Source organism: Physella acuta, unplaced genomic scaffold (assembly GCF_028476545.2).
Source record: "Physella acuta isolate Inbredline_101_S28 unplaced genomic scaffold, ASM2847654v3 ptg000083l, whole genome shotgun sequence".
Taxonomy (NCBI): Eukaryota; Metazoa; Mollusca; class Gastropoda; family Physidae; genus Physella; species Physella acuta.
Window position 1 is genome coordinate 135,829 of NW_026731603.1, and position 25,937 is coordinate 161,765.

The window sequence follows — 25,937 nt, forward strand, 5'->3', positions numbered from 1 at the left end:
CAATCCCGATATGACGGTAGCAGAGTAAAAAAAAAAACCCTAGTGAACAAAGCCAGTGGCGTATCGAGGTCGGGTGTCACCAGGTGCGGCACCTAATGGTGTTACCCCTCCACCCATAAACGATAACGATATATATATATATATATATATATATATATATATATACTTATATATATTCTATATATATTTGTATGTATGTGTATACGTATGTGTATATGTATTCAAAAATTTGTTTTCTGCTGGATGTATTTAATTTTTTACACCCCCCCCCCCCCGCCCCCACACACATGGATTACATATAGGTTATTACGATTCCCAACCAAACCGTTTTCCACAGGCATGTATCTTGCAACAGTTGAGTTGATGTAACTTCCCCTCCCACCCCCCAAATTCGGGTTCCAGCCAGTAGATCGTTCCTGAGGCCACCAAGGTCTGATGAGTAGGCCTACCTAACTCAAGTTAGGGAAAGTAAAGGCGGGTGGGCATAGTGCTGACCACACTATACCTTCACATGCTGAGGTCACATAAACTTGCCCCAGAAACTGTCAGGTTAGAAAGGGGAACTTTACTTTTTAATTTTATCATTCTACCAATCACAAGAATCATCCTCGTCAATAATCTGAGAACTCTTCTTTACTTATGCATTTATTATCTTATCTAATTAATTATCTGACCAATAACATCCTTGTTTACTGACACATTTATTAACTTATCTATTTAGGTATCCGACCAATAACAGTCTAATCGTTTGTGGTTTATTTCAGATGTATGTGGGTCACGTGTACAACCAGGAAGTAATGTCTCTACCAGAGGCGTAACAAGGGCGGGGCGGAGGTGCGGATCGCACCAGGTGACACCAATTGCGCGGGGGGGGGGGGGTGACACCATGGCAAAAAAAAACAACAGCAAATTGTTCAGAAGACAAATACTTTTTGACAGTTCCATTAATGATTAATTAAAGTTAAAAAATGTTGTAAGTACAAATCGATAATTATTACAAGAAGGTGGGGGTGACAGCATGACGTAAACTGATAACTGTGGAGAGAGCAATTCTACATCCAACTGTATTATTAGCCGACTATACGTAATCCAACACACACACACACAAACTCCATCATACACACATACACACACACACACACACACACATATATATATATATATATATATATATATATATATATATATATATATATATATATATATATATATATATAAATATAAATATATATATATATATATATATATATATATATATATATATATATATATATATATATATACTGGAAAAAATTGAACCCATCCCCCATAAGACGGTCCTGGCTACGTCACTGTGTAAAGTGTTTACATTGCTTCAGAGAGTGATGATAGCAAAGTTTTATCTCAATACATGAATAGGCCTACGTGATTTGTGTCAGATTGTTCTTTACGTGTGTAGGCTACGTTCGCGCCATCTGATAGTCATGTGAAGGTTGATTGTGATATCATTATGTACACGATAAACAAGAGATTATACGTTATTTACGTGTTGATACTACGATAATCAATGATAAAAAGCACAGACAACATAATCAAATAAACCAGAGAGGGTCAATTTCTCAGACCAATTTCGATTATATAACTTAATTTTACGCACATATTACCAATAAACATACAAGAAAGAAGAAAGAAACATTTTGCTTTTTTTTTTAAAATTTAGTCTTTTATTTTAGTAATATAAATTCACAACAGTAACGAGGGATAAAAAACACTCATAATATGAACTAGTAAATTTTTGAAAGTTAATATTAATTATCAGACAATTAATATTTTCAAACACTATATATTGTTTTTTCCATATTATTCGCATTAGTATTTTAAAAGTACCACTGTAAGTAGGTAATAAAACTACATGTATATAAAGGCTAATTGTTATCATAGTACGAATTGGCTGTATAATTTTAAACACGTTTTGATAATACAACTGGTTTTCAAGAAACCGTTTAATTGTTGAACATTTTACAGGATAAAAAAAAAACCCATTGATTACAAGGAACATTGTGATTATAAATTAAAATATGAAACTGGAAATTTTTACTCTGGAATTTCACATACAAATCCCATTTGAAAACTGGGCCATGCATAGGAGCAGGCGATATCAACTATCTTCCACCCATTTTCTCGAGACAGTGCCAGACAATTTTCACCGCGGCCACCGTTTGGCTCCCGTGCGGCGAATTGGATGTAATTCGTAGCAACGGTGCCAGCATTCATGTTAATCCACACGTTTTCGTTTAGTTCATCGGTTATTCCGGTAGGGACCCAATTAATATCTGAATGGTTATTTACAAAATTACCGAGGAAAGTAAATTCATCCGTGGAATCGATCTCTACCAAATAACCACCAAACATTTCGCAGACGGCTGAAAAATCGTGTACGATCATAGACCTATGTAAGAAAGACAGATAATAACCATGTCCGTTGTAAGAAACGTTTGAACTAAACATGACAGATTTCATACGCTGTACGCGATTGATCCAGACTTCTCTGAAGTTTTCAAGACCGCTGACCGCACTGAGTACTTGCTCCATCTGAGTTGTAAAATTTTTCATTTGATTAACCAGCGATTCTACTCCGGGATGAGTCGACTGAACAGAAATCGCTGGACTATTTTTAGAAACGGGGTGACCGGAAAAATCCACACCGTTAGCTTGACACACGTACACCCCGGCTTTACTGGCGTCCGGGAATTCCCAAACTAGAGTTAAGTATGACAGGCCGTTGTTGTCAATTTTTCCTTCTGATGTTTCGTTGTCTTTGACGTTTTGGATGACCTGGCTGTCTGCATGAAAAGCGTTGATGGAGGAAAGTTCTTTGAAAGCGGAACCCTGCGAACCATCGGATCTAAAGATGGCCAATGAAATCAGACTATCGATGGTCGACGGGATCTCTTTTGGTGCCAGACATTTGACCGTCAGGTACCTGGTGACCCCAATCTCCAACACTCGAGGCGTGACTTGTATCTCCAGGCCATGGACTGAAAAACAAAAGATTTTTAAATAGCGTAGAATCAGAGGCGTAGCAAGGGGCGGGGGGAAGGGACATATTATATCTCCGGGCGCCGACCTTAGGGGTGGCGCCAAAATGGGTTGGAAAAACAAATGGACAGGTTAAAGGGGGGGTGTAAATCGAAAGTTCGAGGGGGGGGGGTGCAAATCGAAATTTTGTCCCCGGGTGCCGGGAAGGGTCGCTACGCCTCTGCGTAGAATTGACGTTTTAGAATTTTAATTTGATTTTAAAAAATAATGTTGTCAAAAGTATATTTGAAACCTCTAATGCATATTCTCCAAAAAAACAAAAAAACAATAAAAAAACAAAAAAAACAAAAAAAACAAAAAAACAACCACCAACCTGTGTAAAAAACGCATAAGAATAGAAAGGCACTTGACACAAAGCTCAACATTCTCAACGATTGTGATGTGACACCAACTATGCACACTATGCAGTCATTTTATACCATTGACCTAACAGCACTGACAGTACCTTACTTTCTGACATAAGATGACCCAAATATTATTTAACTTTCTATTTTAAGGAGCAAGCAGGTCGGTAGAATATCAGCCATATTTTTACCTAATTGATGATGAAACTTTCAATAATCGATACAGTTGTCATGATAGATCTTATAAAACTATGACTGATAAATCTAATCTGATGAAAAGGCAGGCGAACCTAAACATAGATGGCAAAGTTCATCTGTCCGTATTAAAATCAACATATCCATAAAAACAACTGTTTCATTTGTTGTGTTTTTACATTAAAATATGTCTTAAATTATGATTATCTGTTAAACTAAAATGATATTAATTTACAAACCTGTACATATATTTTGCATTAATAATTAATACTTTTGAAATGCTACATAATCTATTCGCGTGCTGATAACGAAGTAAACAATAATTAAAATACAACTTTAAGGAAAAGCAAGAACTACCTGAACTTACAAGGTGCCAATAAAAGTGTCAAGGATTGAGAAAAATATAACGAATCGTCCCATGTAAACATTCATTGTGTAGTTTTTAATACCACCTGTTAAAATAAAAAGCAAACTAGTTTTATTTTCTTATTTTCAGAGCATTTAAAAGCTTGCTGCAATAAAGGTATGTTATATTTGTTTTATTACTTCTTAGTTAACTGTTGCCCTCAGATGTGAAGCCAAAAGTTACAATTTTTGCCACGCGTGGCCAGAAAACAAAAACAACAGTGGCAAAAGGTCAATCTAATACGGATCCTACCTTTTACAGGAGCCAAACTTGACCCTTGTTCAGAGTTTCTTCCAGGCATCTCTTCGGGGGGGGGGGGGGGGGAGGCTCAGCCCTCCTGAAGAAAGTCTACCGTCCCCTCCCCCCCCCAAAACGAAATTGAATTTATATAGAAAACATACTTTTACCAGTGTCCACCCCGCCTCCCCCCCCCCCGCAAGTGCCCCCCCCCGGAGAAAAAAGTATGGGAGAAACATTGCCCTTGTGGGTGTCCGTAGAGTGGCTCTGATCAAACAGGGTAGGGGAGGGTGTGTGTATCTTTTCCTAACATTCACATTGTTACTTTTGAACTACATAAGAAACCCAATCACTCTTCAAACATCAGGGTAGATCTAGAGCTGTAACGCTTGAAAATAATATTCTCTTAGTTATGATTAATACTCTTTTCCTTTGTTTAAATTTAGTGAGTGTTCTCAGTCCTTGTCTTATTTTTTGTCATTTTTTTTGTGTTACCTTTATTCTTCCATTAACTTCGTTTAGACCATTCAATCTATGAGTAAAACGGTATGAGCATGTTTGCATAGTAATGCATGAGCATACATGAAATATTATTACATTTATTATAGATTTGTTCCATATTTTATTGTTTAATTATTTTTAAACGTGTAGTTTTCTTATAAAGAAAAACTATTTATAGTTTGATTGCTCCCAGTCCATGTTTTTAGTTCTTAGATGTGGTGCTTCTTGAAATTATTTTCTTTTCTTTTGGTTGTGACTTTCTTAGTTTTGTTAAGGAAATAAAAAGTATAAGCTATAAGAATAACTAGCAAACCAAAAACTTTTTAAAATAAATTTATGATGTCTTCAGAGTTTTAATTTAAAATCAATGTATGTTTTAATATTAATATAAAATAGTAATACAATTTTGTATCTTACTCAATTTGTTTACAATATTTTTTAACTGAATTTATGTATTTTTTTTGTTTTGGGTTTAATTGACTTATTCGTATATTTTATAACTACTGAATGCATTAAGTTTAAAACGACTTTAAAAAAACAATTTTAAAAGTTGCTTCCCTTTGATAAAATACTATATATAATTCTCTTCAAATGCGAGACGTCATGTAAACGCAAGCCGTTACTCCCCCGCTCTCTAGGCATATAGCTACCACCCCACCCCCACCAGTGCGGTGAGCTGTGCTTCGCGCCAAATGTATTAGGGGCAGATAATTTAGTTTTTAAACTATTTGAAAGATTTGAAACTAAGGGGAGGTAATAACACGCTTTGCTTGATCTATTCATTGTCGTCTGTAAATTCAGTGTTTCTTCCAGACTTTTTTCTAGGAGGGGGGGGGGGGGCACTTGAAATTTTCGGGGGGGGGGGGGGCGGTAAACTTTCTTCGGGGGGGGGGGGGCGGTAAACTTTCTTCGAGGAGGGGGCGGAAACTGTTTAAAGTATGTATTTTCTATATAAATTATATAAATTATAAATTTCATTTCGTTCGGGAGGGGGGGGGGGGGGCGGTAGAATTTTTTCGAAGAGATGCCTGGAAGAAACTCTGTGTAAACTGTCGTCACGGACGGCTGCTTTCATGTAGTTCACGGGGGCGCGGGGAGGGGTGGGGGCGGGGAAGGGAGAGTAAGGATTATCGTCCTTCACGAGCTACTGATTTAAAAGAAAATATTTTCAATCGCAGCATTGAATTATTGAATTACCAATTATGAATTACTAACAAGTAGAAAATGAAACAACTAAATAGCGGCGTATGCTTGCGGCGCGGGTCAGCTCTTACACACCATTTTTTAAAGTGTAAACTAAATGATCGATTAAGTAGAGGCGAGGATGACATGAAATAAAATGGTTTTGGAACAACATAGAAAAAATGAAAAACCATAAAACAGAAATAATGGAAGGATGGAAAAGCTAATTGTGGTACTGCAACATAGCACCCGTTGTTGGTGGTCTGATATGAGACTGAACAGAATGCTACCCTTTCACGTTATTTTGAAAGTTTAAAGTACAGTTTTCCTCATACACTTTAATCAATTGTTAAGAATTACATTCAATCTATATATATATAATTCTCTTCTTGACGACGTTAGAAAACACCAAGCTGTAAGCGCGCCTTGCAGTCCATTCTCTTCCTCTCTAGGCATATCACATGGTCTGGTGAGCTGTGGTTCACGCTAAATGTTTACAATCGTAGAGATGGGTTTAGTGACGGCTATTTGGGACAGATAATTTAGTTTGAAATGATTTTTAAACTTAGGGGAGGTAACTAAGAGGAGGCTTCTTTCAGGGGGGTAGGGGTTGGGCGAAAGGAGGGTGGGTGGGTGGGGGGGGGGGTTATCGCCCTTAACGGGCTACTGATACTGTTTTAAAGCAAATATTTTCAGTGACAGCTGAAAAGTGGAAAATAAAACAACTAAATAGCGGCGTATGATATGCCGCGGGTCGGCTCGTATTCTATATTTAGTAAAGAGGTTTGAATTTTAAATTTTTCTAGGGATGGGTTGCTGACCCCTGTTAACAATAACAGCGATCAAAGTTTTTTTTTTTGTTACCCCTGTCAACGACAGTCACCTGCCCAGGATTCGAACTTGAAATTTTCTAGAGTAAGCAATCATCCGCTCCCCTCAATGACTTCTACCGGAGGTATACATAATTACAATGAACGCACCCCTCAAGTAATTATGTGAGTAATAATCGGTGTGGATTGTTTTGGGGAGTCTCTCACATTCCTTTAAAGCTGCCCTAATTCTATAGTGCTGCTATAAAGATTGAGTTTTTTAAATGATCCAGATACATTTAAGGCATATTTTTTATATACTAACATATTGTAACAAGAAATAATTTATGTTGTGCATGCTCGCTATGATTAACTAGTCACGGAAGTAGTTCCCAAGTTAACCTGTATAAATCACAACAACACACATTATCTTTATTTAATTTTATTTTACTTAAGCTATTAATAGACTATTGGTTATATTTAAATAGTGTATTCAGTAAAAAAAAAAAAAAAAAAAAAAAACTAAAGTGACTTAAATCACCGAAAAGTCTCATTTACCAAATCAGTTTTATGTTTATGTTAATTATCCTTCCTGATTTTAAATTGGATTTAAATCGCATAATCCTCTTCTGGCACTTCGCAGATGTAGCCAATCGAATAGTCGGTGCCAGAAAAAGAACATTGCATTTCATGCATAAACCAAGCAGGAGGAAGCAAACACAAACAGTCTGCAAACGGTACACGATCAGGTTTCCCAGGAAGCCAGTTAAAATAAGTAACTGTTGTGTTGCTGTGTGTGTTGATCCAAATGTTTTCATTGACATCGAATTTCGCTCCTATCGCTACACACAAGTAATGCTCGGTAGCCAGCAGATGTTCTATGATAAACTTGTGTTCCGCATCAGAATCTATTTCAGCCACGTACCCACCAAACAAATTACATTCAGCAGCTGCATCATCAAGCGTTAATGAGCTGTGTTTTCTAGACAACAAATACCGCCTACCATTGAATATTGGAGAAATTGTAAACATATTTTGTCGAGCAACCTCTAATCTTCGGCTCCATGAGTCCAACCGTTTCTTTTGTTGTTTTCCATCTTCTGTCAGCTGTTCAATTAAAGATGTCAGTGTCTTGATTTGTCCGGATAAAGTGTCAACATCAGGATGTGTGGAGGACACCAAAGTTGTGGATTGTGCGTACACATTATGTCCTAGGTGGTCTATGCCGCGTGCTTCACATTTGTACACACCAGATTTTGTTGCGTCCGGGTATTCCCAAACTAGACTGATATATGATTCGCCATTGTTGTCAATATTTCCTGTCGCTGTTAGATTAATTTCCGATACATCCGTTATCTGAACTACTGGAGTAGACATAGTCAATGACGCCAGTTCTTTGAAAGTCGTGTTTGGTGGGTTTGTTGATCTGGAGATGATTAAAGAGATGAGGGTCTCCATGGTAGAGTTTCTTTCTCGTGTTGTCACACATTTCACATCGAGATGACGTGTTACTCCTAGAACTATACTGGAGGGGGTAGCTTCGATATGTATGCCGGTAGCTGAAAGAACAGAATAGTGGTCATTACAAGTGAAACATATTTTTTTTCTACAGGGAAACCATCTGGTTTGATTCGTATAGGTGCACATACTCTTTGATATTTCTAAATTAGTGCCACGTAAATTGTATGTTTCAACAGCTTATTTTATTACAATCCTGACTGTGTAACTTATAACATGACTAATATCAGCTTACAATTATAAAACAACCCTAGAAGAAATCATTTCGGAAAATCAAACTACGTCTAAAATGATGCACTTACTTGAAACAAAAGCTCCGAAAAAGACAACAGCGAATACCACAAAACTAATCATTCTCAGGCTTCTTAACCCAACACAAACAGAACCGGCTTTATATCATATGCATCTTACTTGTTAAACAATAGCAATATTTAAAGTGTTGCATAAGATGGCATTGTCATTGGTTCATTGTTGTTTAGTACACAAGATAAACTATAAGTGGTATGTTTTTATTTTGATAAGAACACTCTAAGTCAGTTACAATTGTTTCTACGTAGCTGACTTTATCTGATAAAACCTTGTGTGGACTATTAAACAATCATTTGTGTAAACAATTTTATGTAATATTTTTAACGATTTAACAATGACCGTTATAAGAGGTTGAAAGTTAGACCATTATTTTTTTAACGATGTTCTGTTCTTGACTGTACAACATAAGTCCCTGTATTTATCTTAAACATATGTTCCAGCATTATGCTTGCACACCTGTTAGTAGGGTTATTAATGAATTACAAACAATAATTATGTATTCATGTGTTTTTTTTCCATTGCCTATAATCACAATTGATACTGTGGCTTAAGTCACCGCAATCTGTGTATTGGTGAGGAGGGATTTAAATATTGAAATCATTCCTGTATATCGAGTATACGTGTTTTAATAATGAACATTTACACTAGAACCTTTCTTTCCAAAGGCAGATTATTATCCACTTTTCTGGCCAAAACAAGCACAGGGAATAAAGAAACAAATTCTACTGTATGGCTAACGTCACACGTTGCCCTTTCCACATTATCTAACCATTATACAACGTTACAGTTTATATATATATATATATATATATATATATATATATATATATATATATATATATATATATATATATATGCGTGTGTGAGTGTTTGCGTGTGTGTGTGAAATACTTTCATGATTTGGTTTGATTACAAAACCATTAAGTTTCTATACGAAAGTTCAATGCTACCTATTTAAAACAGCTTTTTAATAACTAAAAGCATGTTTCTATTGGTTATTGTAATTTGCATTTGTCAGGGGAGAAAACTTAACTTACTCTTCTGTTTTTAAAATTTAATTACAAATTAGTTTGATAAATGGCAGTATAGTTATTGATTTTAAAGATATAAACACAATAAAAACATGTATACAACTAGATATATTTTGAGTCAAAATAATTCTTAATTTACAATTTGAAATAGATTATCTAGTCAAACATCTGTATTTTCATATAATGATTCTGTCAACATGAGAAATTAATATTATATATTGCTATTTTCGTTAATATCTTGTAATCTTTGTATACTTTTTTATATCTTATTCCACAAAATACATTGTTCTAGTGGCTAAATGTAGGCCTACAATAAACTAACTGGTGTCTTTCACCATACATCGATGGTCACCATAAACATTACATAACCATATAATTTAACTAGTTACTAGTATAATGCTAATATATATATATATATATATATATATATATATATATATATATATATATAAGAGGGGGTATGGTATGTTTTTGTTTTGTTTTTGTCAATGAAGCTGTTTAAAACCAGCTTAAGATAAATAACCCAAGACATATTTAGCACCTTCAATAAAACTGTGTAAGATGTTACACTTTTAACACACTCTATGTATCTAGCTCGTATGTTTCTCAAACAATCCGACTAGTTTATATTTTAAGAAGGTGTGAGGATATGAACGGGGGAAGGCCCTACATTTTGATGGTTATTAAATGATGTTCAGAGACAAAAAAGATTTTAAATCCGTTTCTATAACTAAGGGGTTAGTTTCTCGATAACGAACACGAGTCAGTTTCATGAGGCTATATACATAACCCTAACCCTAACCCTAACCCTTACCCAATGGCTATATGGGTTAATGGATAAATGAGTCTGTGATTACATAATCGATGGATATATGGATTAATGGATACATGTGTCTGCGATTACATAAACGATGGCTATATGGGTTAATGGATAAATGTGTATGTGCTTACATAAATGATGGATATATGGGTTAATGGATAAATGTGTATGTGCTTACATAAACGATGGCTACATGGGCTAATGGATAGATGTATTTGTACTTACATAAACGATGGATATATTGGTTAATGGATAAATGTGTATGTGCTTACATAAACGATGGCTACATGTATTTGTCGCTACAAGACTCAGGGCTACAGATAAGTGTTGCTAAGCGGAATCCGTTGATGTATGAACACTTCACATATGGCAACAACGGTACGACTAACCTATTTCAACTTTTATATTTTGCCGCTGCAAAGTTTGTTTTTGTTTATTTTTTTTAAGGTTGTGGATGCTGGGAAGACAAAGAGTAACGCAAGTGTTAACAATCAGGTATTAAAATCGTAGCACAAAATCCCTATTCACAACTCAAGTAAAGCATTTTTCACAAATATGATTTTAATTACATTCAACATGTAATTAGTAATACTAAATAGTCTATTGAGCCTAATGCACTATATGAATTTATTTTATTTTTATTCTATTTTTAAAAATGTCATTTAGTGTCAATTGTGTAAAACCTCTTGAGATGAGTTGTCGCGCACGTTATGTGTGCGAGTGAGCTACGTGATATTTTACCAACCAACCTTACAGGCTCATTTATGACTTTAGGAAAATGTGTCTTTTTTGAAAGCCTCTAAGATGTTTTATTAATGCCTGTTGTATCATGGTTTTGAAGTTTCTTTGAATTTTTCTAGTTAAAATTGTTTGTATGGTTATTCATTTTTTCCCCCTATTAGCTTGGTTAAAAGGCTATTTTGCTAAATACGCTGTATTTCTTCAATTTGGAAATGTTAAATATCAATATTTGAGCATTATTCGTAATCCTTAGTTAAAACGATTACATTGAAAACACTTGTGTAAACTGATTTATTTTATCAAATAGCTTTTAATTGATGTATTGAAGTCATTACACCATAACATGGTTTAAGCAACATAAAGCTGTTGCGTGTGAAATAAAACATCGTTTCTTTAAATAACAAAAAATAACATTGCTATACTAACCCGTAATTATTTATTATAACACTAGATCGGATAAATGTATAACTAACTTAGCCTTCACAAGGAAAATAAGATACTGAATACAAATGTACTTCAATGTAACTACTGACCAGTTTACTACTGCTTTTGACTCTCTCCTATGTGTGATTCCCCTAATTCTTTTTTTTAAATATATTTCTATTATTGATGGATTATGGGATAGTGTACGAAAGTGAACACTTTCAAATGGGTCTAAATTACAACATTTAATAAAATAGGGAGCTCACTGCCTATTGAGTACACACGAGTTCACACTATTACCAAGACCAAAGTAGGTCACAATAGTATATGATGGTTTCATGAAATGTATTCATTATTGAGTAGGCATTACTTTAGTTTATTTATTAAAAGTAAAATAATTTGTAAAATGCAATTATTTTAGCAGAGACTTAAATTCAGTTCTCAGAGCATAGATCAAACTAAAATTTAATATATTTCAAATTTAAATGTTCATATTACTCCAGCGTTTATAAGTATGTTAATTTCAAATTTTAAGTAACATTTAGTTGCATTCGATACAAAAATACATTTAATAAGTTAAGATTTTTTTAAGAAGAATAAAATTTAGGGTATTAATATAAAAGCAAACTGTTTTTATCAATGAATTAATTTAATTTCAAACCAAGTCTATTTGTAATTGGTTGTCTACCTTTTCATTTTTTATATAATCAAAAAGTATATTATAAGTCGATTGTTATTAATGTTAAAACGATTGTTTTGAATAACCAGTTTGTATATATCCGCTAAAAAGAAAAAAACAAACTATATATTGCATTTGAATTTATAATACCGAAATCTATTTACTTAACTAATAAGAAAAGCGTTGGTTATTTATACTGAAGTAATAATCCGTACAAGCATTTCATTAAATAAAACCTGCACATTGGTTTTAATTTATTTGAACATCGATGCTTTATTAAATATTTAAAGCCATTTTTATTCCTTCTAATATGTAAAATATGTATAAAATAGTTAGTGTAAATATTGTTTTTTTAAATCTATAAAAAGTTTAAAGTGTCTTGACCAGCTGCTGCAAGACTATGTCGGCTTAGAGAACATCGATGACAAATTTGTACCAACATTTACTAGGCTGATGCCATAAATACCATGGCAGGCACTGAAGATGTGTTGGTAGAATTAGTAGAGCTTACATTACGTTACATTGATTTATTCAGAGGTTGTAGACGTTTTTATTACAAAATGTCTCTGTAAGATGGAACAAATTTCACAGATTATAAATATATTTTTTAAACGTATGTATCAATAGAGGAGGTATTATTTAAAAACATTTTAATGGAATAATTTAAAACAAATATACGGCGATTACCATTGTTTTAATGATTCTCCCTCTGTGATGTTCTGGCGGTAACTTCTGATGATTAAGGTGTCAGGTATTCAGTGCTTTCATGTGGGCATATGTATATTATGTTCTATTGTTACAGTAGGTTGTTTCTACATGAGTCTAATCTTATTTTTTGTGTGGCTGGTTACCAGGGTCTGTCCCTACAGGTCCGTGGCTACCAGTCGTTCAATGGACCAGATGGAATGTAGTTCTAGTGAACGTTCGTTCAATGGACCAGATGGAATGTTGTTCTAGTGAACGTTCGTTCAATGGACCAGATGTGATGTAGTTCTAGTGAACGTTCGTTCAATGGACCAGATGGAATGTTGTTCTAGTGAACGTTCGTTCAATGGACCAGATGGAATGTTGTTCTAGTGAACGTTCGTTCAATGGACCAGATGTGATGTAGTTCTAGTGAACGTTCGTTCAATGGACCAGATGGAATGTTGTTCTAGTGAACGTTCGTTCAATGGACCAGATGGAATGTTGTTCTAGTGAATGTTCGTTCAATGGACCAGATGGAATTTTCATCTTCAGCTAATATTCAGGTTTGAAAGAAAATTGTTTTAGTCGTAAAGTATTTGTGGAAAACAATGAAAACAACACGGTGTAAAATATCTCTAAAACGTAGGTGTTTTACGTCACACTGGGGTACTAGATGGTTGTAATTGCAAAACTTTTATCTGACGAATATTCTAAATGTTATGGATTCCTGTACTTTTCTTAAAGTTTTGTACTTAAAAAATCAATTCAAAGATTTAAGACAATCTATAAGTTCTGCCTGTTCGTCATTAAACCTAGGAATGGCGTGGTCTAGAGGTAGACTGCGCGCTTGTTAACGAGTAACCTGGGCTCGAGACAGTATAAAAACATTTGGAGCGTAGTCGAATGGTCCATGATTTTATTAAACCATCTATGCCGTAGTTGAATAACCAATAATTGTGTTAATTCGATTGGGCCGATGATTTTATAACACCTTTTTAACCGTAGTGTAATGTTTTATGTTTTTATTAAACCGCTTGGGCAGTAGTCTAATGGCCGATCATTTTATAACATCATTTTCACCGTAGTGTAATGTTTTATGTTTTTATAAAACCATTTGGGCAGTAGTCTAATGGCCATGATTTTATTCTAATATTTGGACCGTTGTGTGATGCCAAGTCTTGTTTTTTAAATTTATTTTATTTTTTGAAGTGCAACACATATTGCAAAAATACTTTAAAAGAACACAAGTATTAGTACAGCAGCGCTATTTAATCTTAACTTCAGATTTGTTAAAAAAAAATTCTAACACCTTACTAGATACAATAATATCAGCTTATAATTGATTTTTTTTATTTTGAAAAAAATGGTATCAAAATTACTTTACGCTTTTTTTATGTTAGTTTAAAAAATGTAAACAGTCCATGTTTTTTATTTTTTTTCTTGCCGATATTTGAGTTTAATTGATTTTTGAAAAGAAAAGAAAAGTTTTCTCCCCTTGCAAATAAAATGTGCACTGTTTTGCATATGTATTTTATCATTTCGCTTTAAGGGGGAAGTGTCATCAATTCTATGGACAATTTTCGAACAATTCGCCAAAAAATACATACACACATACATTTTAGATTATAGTGTTTATATTTAAGGAGCTATACAATAGTATTAACATTAGGCTCTATGTATGATGCACATTTTTAAAATAAATTTTATGACCCAAAATATTTTTATTTGAAATAGAGTTCTGCAGTTTTCTAACAGTTAAGCTTGTATTGCTTAAATTTATTAAAGAAATACATAACTTAATTATCTATCGCTGTAGCTAAGAGATTATTTTTCCTTGTGACTAATTAAAAAATAAGAAAAATAATATTACTTTTATATTTATTCTGCCATACATCACCCAACTCTCCACGCCAATTACATTTTTGTTCGTTACTGCCAGTGGAAGTCATTGAGGAGATCACGTGGTTGCTTACTTCAGATACCCAGGTTCTAATCCCGGGGAGGTAAGTGTCCTTACCTTGGGACAGCAACCCATCTATGGGAAAACAAATCCAACAACTGCTGTCTAGAATTCTTTTTTTTTTGGATCCAAAAAAAAAAAGCCAAATGAATTTTTAAAAATCTGAGGACTGCTATAGATATATATGTTTTAGAGGGAAGAATGTTTGATTTGATGTGTCTCATTGTACTCAACATATCATTCCGGCTGCTTATAATATTTCCAATATTTTTCTTTAAACCTAAATGTATTTCATCTCTACTTATACGCCCAAAGCCCCTCAACCTACAATGCTGATTAAAAAAAAAAATCCATTGAATCACCATTTAATCAAACATTTGCATTTTTAGGTTAAAAAATAAAATAATTGTAATTAGACGTGTTGTATTAGATCAATGTATAAGTAAACCATCTAAATGAATGAAAGTAGGCTACAAGTAAGAAAGAAATATTACTATTGTAAATATATATCAGTCATCACAACCCGATAATGAAAACTGTCATACTAAAGCGAACATGGCAAAGTAAACTAACGCATTGAATTATGTGTGTGAGGCAGAACAAAAAAATATATGTATTTTACGCACTATGTTCCTTCAACAAAGTAAATAATGCAGTATAACAACACAGACATGCATGCATTTCATGAGATCAATATAATTGTGTTCTAAAATGTATAAATAAAACATCTAACGTTTTTCAATGAAGACCTTCTTTAAACGTAGAAAACAAGTATATTAACATTGCACTCACCATTGCAAGCAACATTACCTAAACACACCACGAATTAAACCTTAATAACCAACCACTACACACACCAATGCAATTAACCTTAAATAATTAAACTCGAATGAACAGTTCTAACACCTCCACAAGAAGCCACCGAAGACATAACTACATCAGCAGGTAACAAGTACATCACAGCCATTTTTACAATTGTCACGGGTGAAAATGTGCTCGTGTGTTTTGAACATCAGTTAATTATGGATTCATGAAATGGCGGTTATCCACACTACGGGTCTCACTAATCTGATAATCCAATGTTGTCTTCTATGTCTATCTGGATGTGTCTGTGGCTTTAGATGTGTTTCTTGTTCGGGTCTTCTAGAGAAAGCAACCACCGGCTGTCATCAATGTTTACAACTGGCGGTAACGAACTAGAGAACCGTGGGCGTCACCCCATGATGAATGTCAATAGTAATTGGTCATGAGAGTTGGGTGGGGTCTGGGGTGACTATGGTAACTTCATTAGTTACTGGTAACATTATCTGGGAGAAGGTGAAAACCGTACACAATGTAAATAGTAAATATTTGGTATTATATTTTTAAAACAAGGTAGACATTGTATTGCTTAATTATTTAGACACTTGTAGTTTGTTTAAAAGATGTTCAATAGTGTTTTTGAGAAGTCATGTGTTACTTGTATTTAAATTGTGGTGACTAGTTGGTGGTATCGATATAATCGTTGCGAGTTGGTGGTATCGAGTTGTTGGTATCAACTTGTATGCATCTAGTTTGTGGTATCGAATTATTGGCATTGTGTATTTATATACAGACTGTATATCGTGAATTGTATTTTGGAGTGAAACGTGTGTGAGAGTTAAATACCTGGCCAACGGGTCTGTGGCTACATGGGTCTGTGGATACATGGGTCTGTGGCTAAATGGGTCTGTGGCTACATGGGTCTGTGGCTACATGGGTCTGTGGATACATGGGTCTGTGGCTAAATGGGTCTGTGGCTACATGGGTCTGTGGCTACATGGGTCTGTGGCTACATGGGTCTGTGGCTACATGGGTCTGTGGCTACATGGGTCTGTGGCTACATGGGTCTGTGGCTACATGGGTCTATGGCTACATGGGTCTGTGGCTACATGGGTCTGTGGCTACATGGATCTGTGGCTACATGGATCTGTGGCTACATGGGTCTGTGGATTCATGGGTCTATGGCTATATGGGTCTGTGGCTACATGGGTCTATGGCTACATGGGTCTGTGGCTACATGGGTCTGTGTTACATGGGTCTGTGGCTACATGGGTCTGTGGCTACATGGGTCTGTGGATACATGGGTCTGTGGCTACATGGGTCTGTGGCTACATGGGTCTGTATTTGATTTAACAAAACTCAAACAAAGCGGGCTTTTTATCCTACGTATCTACATTTTAGAAAAAAAATCAATGTGTATATTGTCACATAAGATGTCAACGTCATCGGTTCATTTTTGTTTGGTACATACATACGTATTGTGTATGTTTTTTTATAAGAACAGTCTCAATTGTTCTCTAGATGTATGACGTTACTAGATAAAAGGTAACTATTTAACGTACCGTTGTGCGTACATGTTTGTACCATTCTTATAACGTTTTAACCATGTCGGAGTTTCCTTTAAGTTGACCATATATAACAAGACGAGTACTAATAACACTGATCTCAAGCATTGACCTAAAATCATGTTGACGGTTTGACCCCTATATATTTTACGATGACCAAATCCTTATGCTGTCACTCCACCCAAGTCCTTATGTTGCCACTCCACCCAAGTCCTTATGTTGTTACTCCACCCAAGTCCTTATGCTGTCACTCCACCCAAGTCCTTATGTTGTCACTCCACCCAAGTCATTATTTTGTTACTCCACCCAAGTCCTTATGTTGTCACTCCACCCAAGTCATTATTTTGTTACTCCACCCAAGTCCTTATGTTGTCACTCCACCAAAGCTATTATGTTGTTACTCCACCCAAGTCCTTATGTTGTTACTCCACCCAAGTCCTTATGTTGCCACTCCACCAAATCTACTATGATGTTACTCCACCCAAGTCATTGACTTCCTTATTTGTTATTGAAAATATTCAACTAAACTTTTATTTCTTCTGTAAATTAAGCAGTTGGTGTCACCCCGCCCCCTCGGGTGATAGCTTAAAACATGCATAGTTTACAGTAACGATGTTAATCTAGTCGGTTATTAATATATATCCGGATGTAACACTGTTTACTCTATAGTTCGCATGTTTACATCATGGTGTCACAAAACTTCAAGACAAGTACTGGAATTAATCACGATTTGAATCTTTGTCAGAAGAAAGTATTACAAATAAATACATCTTGTGACACGGTGTGACGTTAAACACATCCTTTAAGAGATGTTTTAAACCTAATGTTCTCTTTTCGTTGTTTTCAACCAATACTTTACGTCTGAAACAATTTGTTTTAAAGCCGTAATTGAAGAAAAAAGTGAAAATAACAACAATTATCTTCCTTTTCATATCTATAGCAGTACTTATACTTTTTTTAAAAACACATTTATTTTAAACAACAAGATAACAATGTTTTTTGTGTGTATCAAACAAAAAAATATTCTAGATAGGAGTTGTTTGATATGTTTCCCCTCATATATGGGTTGCTCTCCCCAGGAAATGAACCTTACCTACCCGGGATTAGAACCTGGGTATCTGAAGTAAGTAATCACGTGATCTCCCCAATGAGTTCCACGGGTGGTAACGAACCAAATGTTAATTCGTGTTGAGAGTTGTGTGACGTATGTCATGATTCTGGGAATAGAAAATAATTAATTTTTAGTCGAATAATAATTATAGAAATATATTTTTTTGTTATTCTTATTTTTTAATTAGTCACAATGAAAATATCTTAGCTACAGCCATGTATAATTAAGTTATGCATCTCTTTGCTAAATTTAAGCATCAAAAGCTTAACTGTTGGACAACTGCAGAACTCTATTTCAAATAAAAATGTTTTGGGTCAAATTATTTATAACAAAAAAAATTGTGTAGCATACATAGATCCTAATATGTATACTGTTTTATTGCTCCTTAATTATAAATGCTATAATATGTGTGTGTATGTATAATATTTGTTTTGGTGAATTTTTCGAAATTTCCCCATTGACTTGCTGACACTTCCCTCTTATAGCGAAAAGATAAAATACAAGTGCAAAATAGTGCAAATTTTATTTACCAGGGAAGATAACTTTTCTTTTCTATTCAAAAATCAATTAAACTCAAAAAAGCGGAAAAAAATAAATGAAAAAACATGGCGTTTTTTAGATTTTACAACTGACAAAATATAGTTAAAATACTGTTAAAACATCGTGTTGGCAAAACACAATAAATTCAATTTTAAGCTGACATAATTGTATCCCTCAAAATGTTAACAATTTAAAAAAAACAAATCTGACGAGATGATAATTTTCAATATATTAGCGCTTTCTGTGACATTCTATATTTTATTATTGTGAAAATATATTCGCAATTTAAGTTGCACTATAAAAATAAAATTAATTGGGAAAAAAAGACTTGATCATTAGACTTCGGCCCAAATGGTTTGCCTTACTGTGACATGTACAAGTGACTATGATCGATAATCAGAGTTACCAAGCACTCAAAATAAAAAGGATTTAATTGCCTGAAAACATTGCGATCTTCAGTTCAATCAACACCTATTGTAAATTTTTCATAACCATAGTCAATAGCCCGCAACACAGATTTTTAAAGTCGTTTAATTTTTTTTTAAAGGAACAATTATTGATTCATAATTTACACGATTATAAATTATACTTTGTTGTATAATATATATATATATATATATATATATATATATATATATATATATATATATATATATATATATATATATATATATATATATATATATATATATATATATATATATATAGTCAATTTATAGAACTTATAGCTATTTAGAATTTGTAATGTTTTAAATGGATTAGGTTTAGTTTAAGCAAATGTGAAATAATGTTTTACATACAATTCAAAAATATTTTTATTTCAACAAATATTTCCTTAACAAATAAATAATTGAATATAACCCTTAATAAGACAATCATTTAAAATATTAAGAGTGGAAAGAGTGCTGACTTTGATAATTGGAGAATATGTTCTGGCGTATATGCTGCACACAATTATTATATTCCCAAAATGTAATCTCCATTGTGTTTGTAGAAGTATGTTACACATTTGGCACAGAAGTTTAAAAAATAGATGATTGATAATAGTTTTTGTTAAGACTTTCTTGAATTATAATGTGTTTAGAGTGTTGTATATTAGAGTTTTATGATATATCATATGTATTTTACCCCGCATAAATATAATTATTAGTATTGTAAAGCAGCATTGCATTTTAACTGCATAAAAATTACTTATCAACTGTATTGAAAACGAGAAAAAAAAATTATACAAAAATATTAAATTATGTTGCCACTCCACCCAAGTCCATATGTTGTTACTCCACCCAAGTCCTTATGTTGCCACTCCACCAAAGCTATTATGGTGCTACTCCACCCAAGTCCTAATGTTGCCACTCCACCCAAGTCCGTATGTTGCCACTCCACCCAAGTCCTTATGTTGCCACTCCACCAAATCTACTATGATGTTACTCCACCCAAGTCATTGACTTCCTTATTTGTTATTGAAAATATTCAACTAAACTTTTATTTCTTCTGTAAATTAAGCAGTTGGTGTCACCCCGCCCCCTCGGGTGATAGCTTTAAAACGTGCATAGTTTACAGTAACGATGTTAATCTAGTCGGTTATTAAAATATATCCGGATGTAACACTGTTTACTCTATAGTTCGCATGTTTACATCATGGTGTCACAAAACTTTAAGACAAGTACTGGAATTAATCACGATTTGAATCTTTGTCAGAAGAAAGTATTACAAATAAATACATCTTGTGACACGATGTGACGTTAAACACATCCTTTAAGATATCTTTCAAACCTACTGTTCTCTTTTCATTGTTTTCAACCAATACTTTACGTCTAAAACATTTTGCTTTAAAGTCCTAATTAAAGCAAAAGGTGATATTAACGACAATTACCTTCCTCTTCATATCTATAGCAGTCCTCCGATTTTTTAAAGAAAAACAACATTCATTTATTTTAAACAGCAAGATAGCAATTTTTTCTTGTGTATCAAACAAAAATATAGTCCAGATAGCAATTTATTGATTTGTTTTCCTCATAGATGGGTTGCTCTCCCCAGGAAATGAACCTTACCTACCCGGGATTAGAACCTGGGTATCTAAGCAATCACGTGATCTCCCCAATGACTTCCAAATGAACAAAACGTTAATTGGTGTGGAGAGTTGGGTGACGTATGGCATGATTCTGGGAACAGAAAATGGATTTTTAGTCGAATAATAATTACCAGCTGACCTGCGGCGTATCATACGCCGCTATTAGTTGTTTTATTATCTACATTTCAGTAATTCATAATTTGTGAAAATGCGACAGTACCAATGCTGCCAGTGAATATATTTGCTTTAAAACACTGTCAGTAGCTCGTTAAGGACGATACCCCCCCCCTCCATTCCCCAACCCCTACCCCCCCCCCCCCGTGAAAGCAGCATCCTCTTAGTTACCTCCCTTGTTAGCTGGTTAGTTTGCTGATGATAGCCTATACCCTCGTAGATTTCGTTGTTCGTTAGTTTTAAGGGACACTTGCATGACTGTAGATTAGAATAGCTAGATTGAATAGACATCAAAACTGTCTATTTCCAGTTGGTATGTTGAGATAGTTGTTGAGTTTGCGACATGTGAACATGTTTTGAGCCTTTATTTTATTAAACAACTTGGATCGGAGTTTAAGAGCCATGATTGTATTAAACCATTTAAGCAGTTGTCTGATTGACCAGTATTTTTTAAATTTTATTTCTAATTTATTTTAATTTATTTTAGAAGTGCAACACCAATATCACGATTAAACTGAAGTTTCTCTAGTCTTCAGATTTTTTAAATAAAAATGCTAACACTTTGTTGTATATTACCATGTCACCATATAATTTACTTTATTTTATTTTGAAAACAAATATATTTTTATTGTTTTTTGCCTTCTGTTTGAGTTAAAAAAATCTATGTTTGCCATTTTAATTTACCTCTTTTTAAGTGCAATTGGTTTTTGAAAACATCTTGTTTACCGTTAGAGAAGTAAATACATTGTTTAATACATTATTTAATACATTGCGATTATGTAATTATTTTATCAATGTTTATAGGGTAGTCTATTGTGTTGGTAGAATTAGTAGACCAGACATTACTTTATATTGATTTATTCAGAGGTTGTAGACGTTTAGATTATATAATGTCTCTGTATGATGCGACTAATTTCACAGGTTATGAATACATTTTATTAAACGTGGCAATGTCGGACATCACTATATATACAAAAAGGACATATTATTTTAAAACAATTCAACATTATAATCTAAAACTATAAAATTAGATGCTAGTTAATCGATTGTTTGGTGTAAAGACTATCTCTCTATCTCTCTATACGGCGATTACCAGCTCAAGTTATTGCTCATTAGCCAGACAGACTGGCTCAAGCATTTCTCTCACCCATGTTACCAGTCGAGAGACATGTCCATAGCACCACCTGGTTTGGACATGAGGGGAGATTTGGTCACATGACCTACAGTCTCGTGACTATCGGGTTAACTAGCGTGCAGCATTACACGACTGTAGTGATAATGTTTGTTTGTTTTAAACCCGAATAGTCGCTGAAGAAAAAAAAAACCCTTAACGACAATTTTCTTCCCATTCTTAACGTCCATGGCCGCCTCTCTAGTGTGAACAACATTCCATCTGGCCCATTAAACGAATATTCATTAGAACAACATTTCATCTGGTCAATTAAACAAACGTCTACTAGAAGCCCACCTAGTTGTGATATCTCCCTTTTCGACAACGTACCCCACATCGTTACATTATTTTTATAAAAACTATCATTTCATTAGTTTTAAAATAGGATATTATTGCGTGAACATCTAAAACTTTTGAAATTAATCGCAGCATTTGAGTAAAAATTGGGTGCTTTTACATTTTGGTTTTACTCTGGTGTTTAGTTGATTTCCATTTTGTTCGCCTATGTTTTTGTCTGGTCATGTCCCTGTCATATTACCTATCAAATACATTAGTTTATTTATTACAATATGTTGTTCTCATACATGCGGTGTTTATTATTTCTTAAAGCTACACGATAAAATACAACTATTTTTGGTAATAATAGTTGGGAGACTACTTTGCAAACATTAATATAACTGAGATTTTCTGAATGTTTCAAACAATATATTTACATTTCTTAGGGTTCGAAAGCTGCTTCTCCGCTAGAAAAATGCAAACTAAAATCAGTGTTCTATTTTTAGTATACGTTGCATTTACCAGTGGAAATAACTCGTTTATTTGATTTTAATAAACGATTCCACTAAAATGGCGATAAAAAAGAGACAAGCGTATTATATTTAAAAGATTAAAAAAAAATGTTATGTACAAATTATCAAATTATTAGATCCAATGTAAAATATTATGTATAATATAAAAATGATTTTTCCCGCTAAAGGATAGCAGTTTTATACTATGTGTATGTAGAGATGAGAAACTTCATATTTCTTATACTATTAAGCTTTCTGTTTCTTAGTGAACAATCATTTATTTTACAATTCATTCAACAGGCTACATCTCAAACACACTAATCGTTTTCTTTATCACACAGCTGTGGTTAAATAAATAATTATTATCTAATGGAAAACATTGAAGTTGATAATTTAAAATATAATATCAAGCGGTGCGCGGACCTTTGACCACAGGTGCTTTGACCATAGGGGTTTGACCACAGCGGAGCTTTGACCATAGGGGCTTTGACCATAGGGGGTTTGACCACAGCGGGCCTTTGACCATAGGGGCTTTGACCATAGGGGGTTTGACCACAGCGGGCCTTTGATCATAGCGGTGCTTTGTTGATGTCCCTAGGTAAGGACACTTACCTACCCGGGATTAGAAACTGGGTATCTGAAGTAAGCAGTCACGTGATCTCCCCAAGGACTTCCAACGACAGTAACGAATTGGTGTGGAGAGTTGGGTGATGTATGGCATGATTCTGGAACCGAAAATATTATATTCTTTTCTTATTTTTTAATTAGTCGCAATGAAAAAAATATCTCTAAGCTACAGCCATAGATAATTAAGTTATGTATTTATTTTCTAAATTTAAGCAATACAAGCTTAACTGTTAAAAAACTGCAGAACTCTATTTCAAATAAAAATATTTTGGGTCAAATAATATATAACATAAATGTGCATCATACAAAGATCCTAATTTGTATACTATTGTATAGCTCCCTAATTATAAACACTATAATATAAAATGTATGTGTGTATGTATACTATATTTTTGGCGAATTTTTCGAAAAAATCTCCATAGACTTGATGACATTTCCCCCTTTAAAGCAAAAGGATAAAATACATGTGCAAAATAGTGAATATTTTATTTGCCAGGGGAGAAAACTTTTCCTCTCTTTTAAAAAATCAATTACACTCGAATAGCGGCAAAAATAAATAGAAAATATGGACTGTTTAGATTTTGAAATTGACATAGAAAGAAGTTAAAATAACTTTAATGCAATTTGTTTTCTAAATAAGATATATTCAATTATAAGCTGACATTATTGTATCTAGTAAAGTGTTAGAATTATTGTTTAACAAATCTGAAGACACGAGAATCTTCAGATCAAATTTGATGTTGACTGGCATGTTTTAAGTTTTGGTGTATTTTCGCAATTAGTGTTGAACTTCAAAAATAAAATAAATTTGAAAATAAGATTTGCCCATCAGACTACAGTCCAAATGTTAGAATAAAATCATGGACATTAGACTACTGCCCAAATGGTTTAATAAAAACATAAAACATTACAATGCGGTTAAAATGGTGTTACAAAATCATCGGTCATTAGACTACGGCCGGAATGGCTTAATACAATCATAGCCGTTAGACAACGGCCCAGGGGCGGATCTACAGTGCCGCCAGACCCCGCAATGCGGGGGGGGGGGGGCACGCCGTTTAGGGGGCCCACAGCCGCCCATAATCATTTTTTTAATAGTTAAAAAAAAAATAATTTCTTGCATTTTTGACCTGATGGTTATTTTGAAAAAAAGAATACTATAGCTGCGGTTGGATTATCTTTATTCTATTGACACCATCCCACGCTCTTGTATATTCTTTTTCCTACAATCAAACACACGCTGTTGTCGGCAAAATTCTTTAAAAAAAAACGTCCATTGCGCGAGAGGCCGCTAGATATTAAGACTACTTTTTGAGACCATCCCACATTCGGTACAGATGGATAAAAGTACATCGGCGCTTTGTTGGCCCTTTTAAGTTCCTTTGCCAAACCTCCCCTCCCGCTCTTAATTGTAACTTTTGGCCCTTGCATATCAAAAGGTTGCCGACCCCTGCTCTAGCCAGTGACATGTGAATATGTAGTGCACACATCTCAAGTTGATTGTCGTTAATTAAAATATTTGACTCAGGTAACTGTCAACTCACAAGTTAAAAAAAAACTGTTTTAGTATCCCTCACCTGAAACTGTAAACAATGTCCAGCCTGGGGTCTGCTGTAATGTGCACTGAACATATGTGGGATGATGTAGTTAATTTGGTGAAATAGTTGCTGATTAAAACATTTGGTTTGCCTAAATATCATATAAAAAAAGTTCATTAAAAAATTAATACATAAATTAATACATAAAAAATTAAGGCAGTTCTTATCAGGGGCGTAGCGAAGGAGGGGGGCGGGGGGTGACACCATTTAGGGGGGTGACACCAAGGCAAAAAATAGCAAAATATATAGAGAAAAACTTGAGGGGGGATGCAAATCGAAAGTTTGAGGGCGGGTGCAAATCGAAAACTTGAAAGTTTGTCACCGGGAAGGGTCGCAACGCCTCTGGGGGTGACACCATTAAGTGCCGCACCGGGTGACACCCGACCTCGCTACGCCACTGGTGCTTATTATGACTGACTATTATGGCCGAGAGCTGTCATGTCAACACCTCAACTCCTCAAGCATCAACAGCGACTATGATAAATGACCACTGTGGGGTTACGCCCTTACACTCGAATACACTAGGCCCTCTAGAAGATCCACCAAGTGAATGCATTTTGTGGTCTCACTC

At 34.2% G+C, this 25,937-nt stretch overlaps 2 protein-coding genes across 2 annotated transcripts; both read right to left on the minus strand.

The window, feature by feature from the left end:
• Positions 1–1,840: 1,840 nt before the first annotated feature.
• Positions 1,841–4,324, minus strand: LOC131958050 (tetranectin-like). The gene is made up of 2 exons (XM_059322945.1): positions 4,276–4,324; positions 1,841–3,017 (listed from the first exon to the last, which is right to left on the minus strand). The coding sequence occupies exons 1-2, from the start codon at positions 4,322–4,324 to the stop codon at positions 2,074–2,076; spliced, it is 993 nt and encodes a 330-aa protein (XP_059178928.1). The 3' UTR covers positions 1,841–2,073.
• A 2,989-nt stretch (positions 4,325–7,313) lies between these two features.
• On the minus strand, positions 7,314–8,677 carry LOC131958138 (uncharacterized). The gene is made up of 2 exons (XM_059323025.1): positions 8,573–8,677; positions 7,314–8,311 (listed from the first exon to the last, which is right to left on the minus strand). The coding sequence occupies exons 1-2, from the start codon at positions 8,622–8,624 to the stop codon at positions 7,362–7,364; spliced, it is 1,002 nt and encodes a 333-aa protein (XP_059179008.1). The 5' UTR covers positions 8,625–8,677; the 3' UTR covers positions 7,314–7,361.
• Positions 8,678–25,937: the final 17,260 nt, after the last annotated feature.

Coding starts and splice junctions, on each gene's coding strand:
- LOC131958138 (XM_059323025.1), bottom strand. CDS start 8,624: ATGATTAGTTTTGTGGTATTCGCTGTTGTCTTTTTCGGAGCTTTTGTT. Junction 8,312..8,572: donor TTTCGGAGCTTTTGTTTCAA/GTAAGTGCATCA, acceptor CTGTTCTTTCAG/CTACCGGCATACATATCGAA.
- LOC131958050 (XM_059322945.1), bottom strand. CDS start 4,324: ATGCCTGGAAGAAACTCTGAACAAGGGTCAAGTTTGGCTCCTGTAAAA. Junction 3,018..4,275: donor AAGTTTGGCTCCTGTAAAAG/GTAGGATCCGTA, acceptor TTTGTTTTTCAG/TCCATGGCCTGGAGATACAA.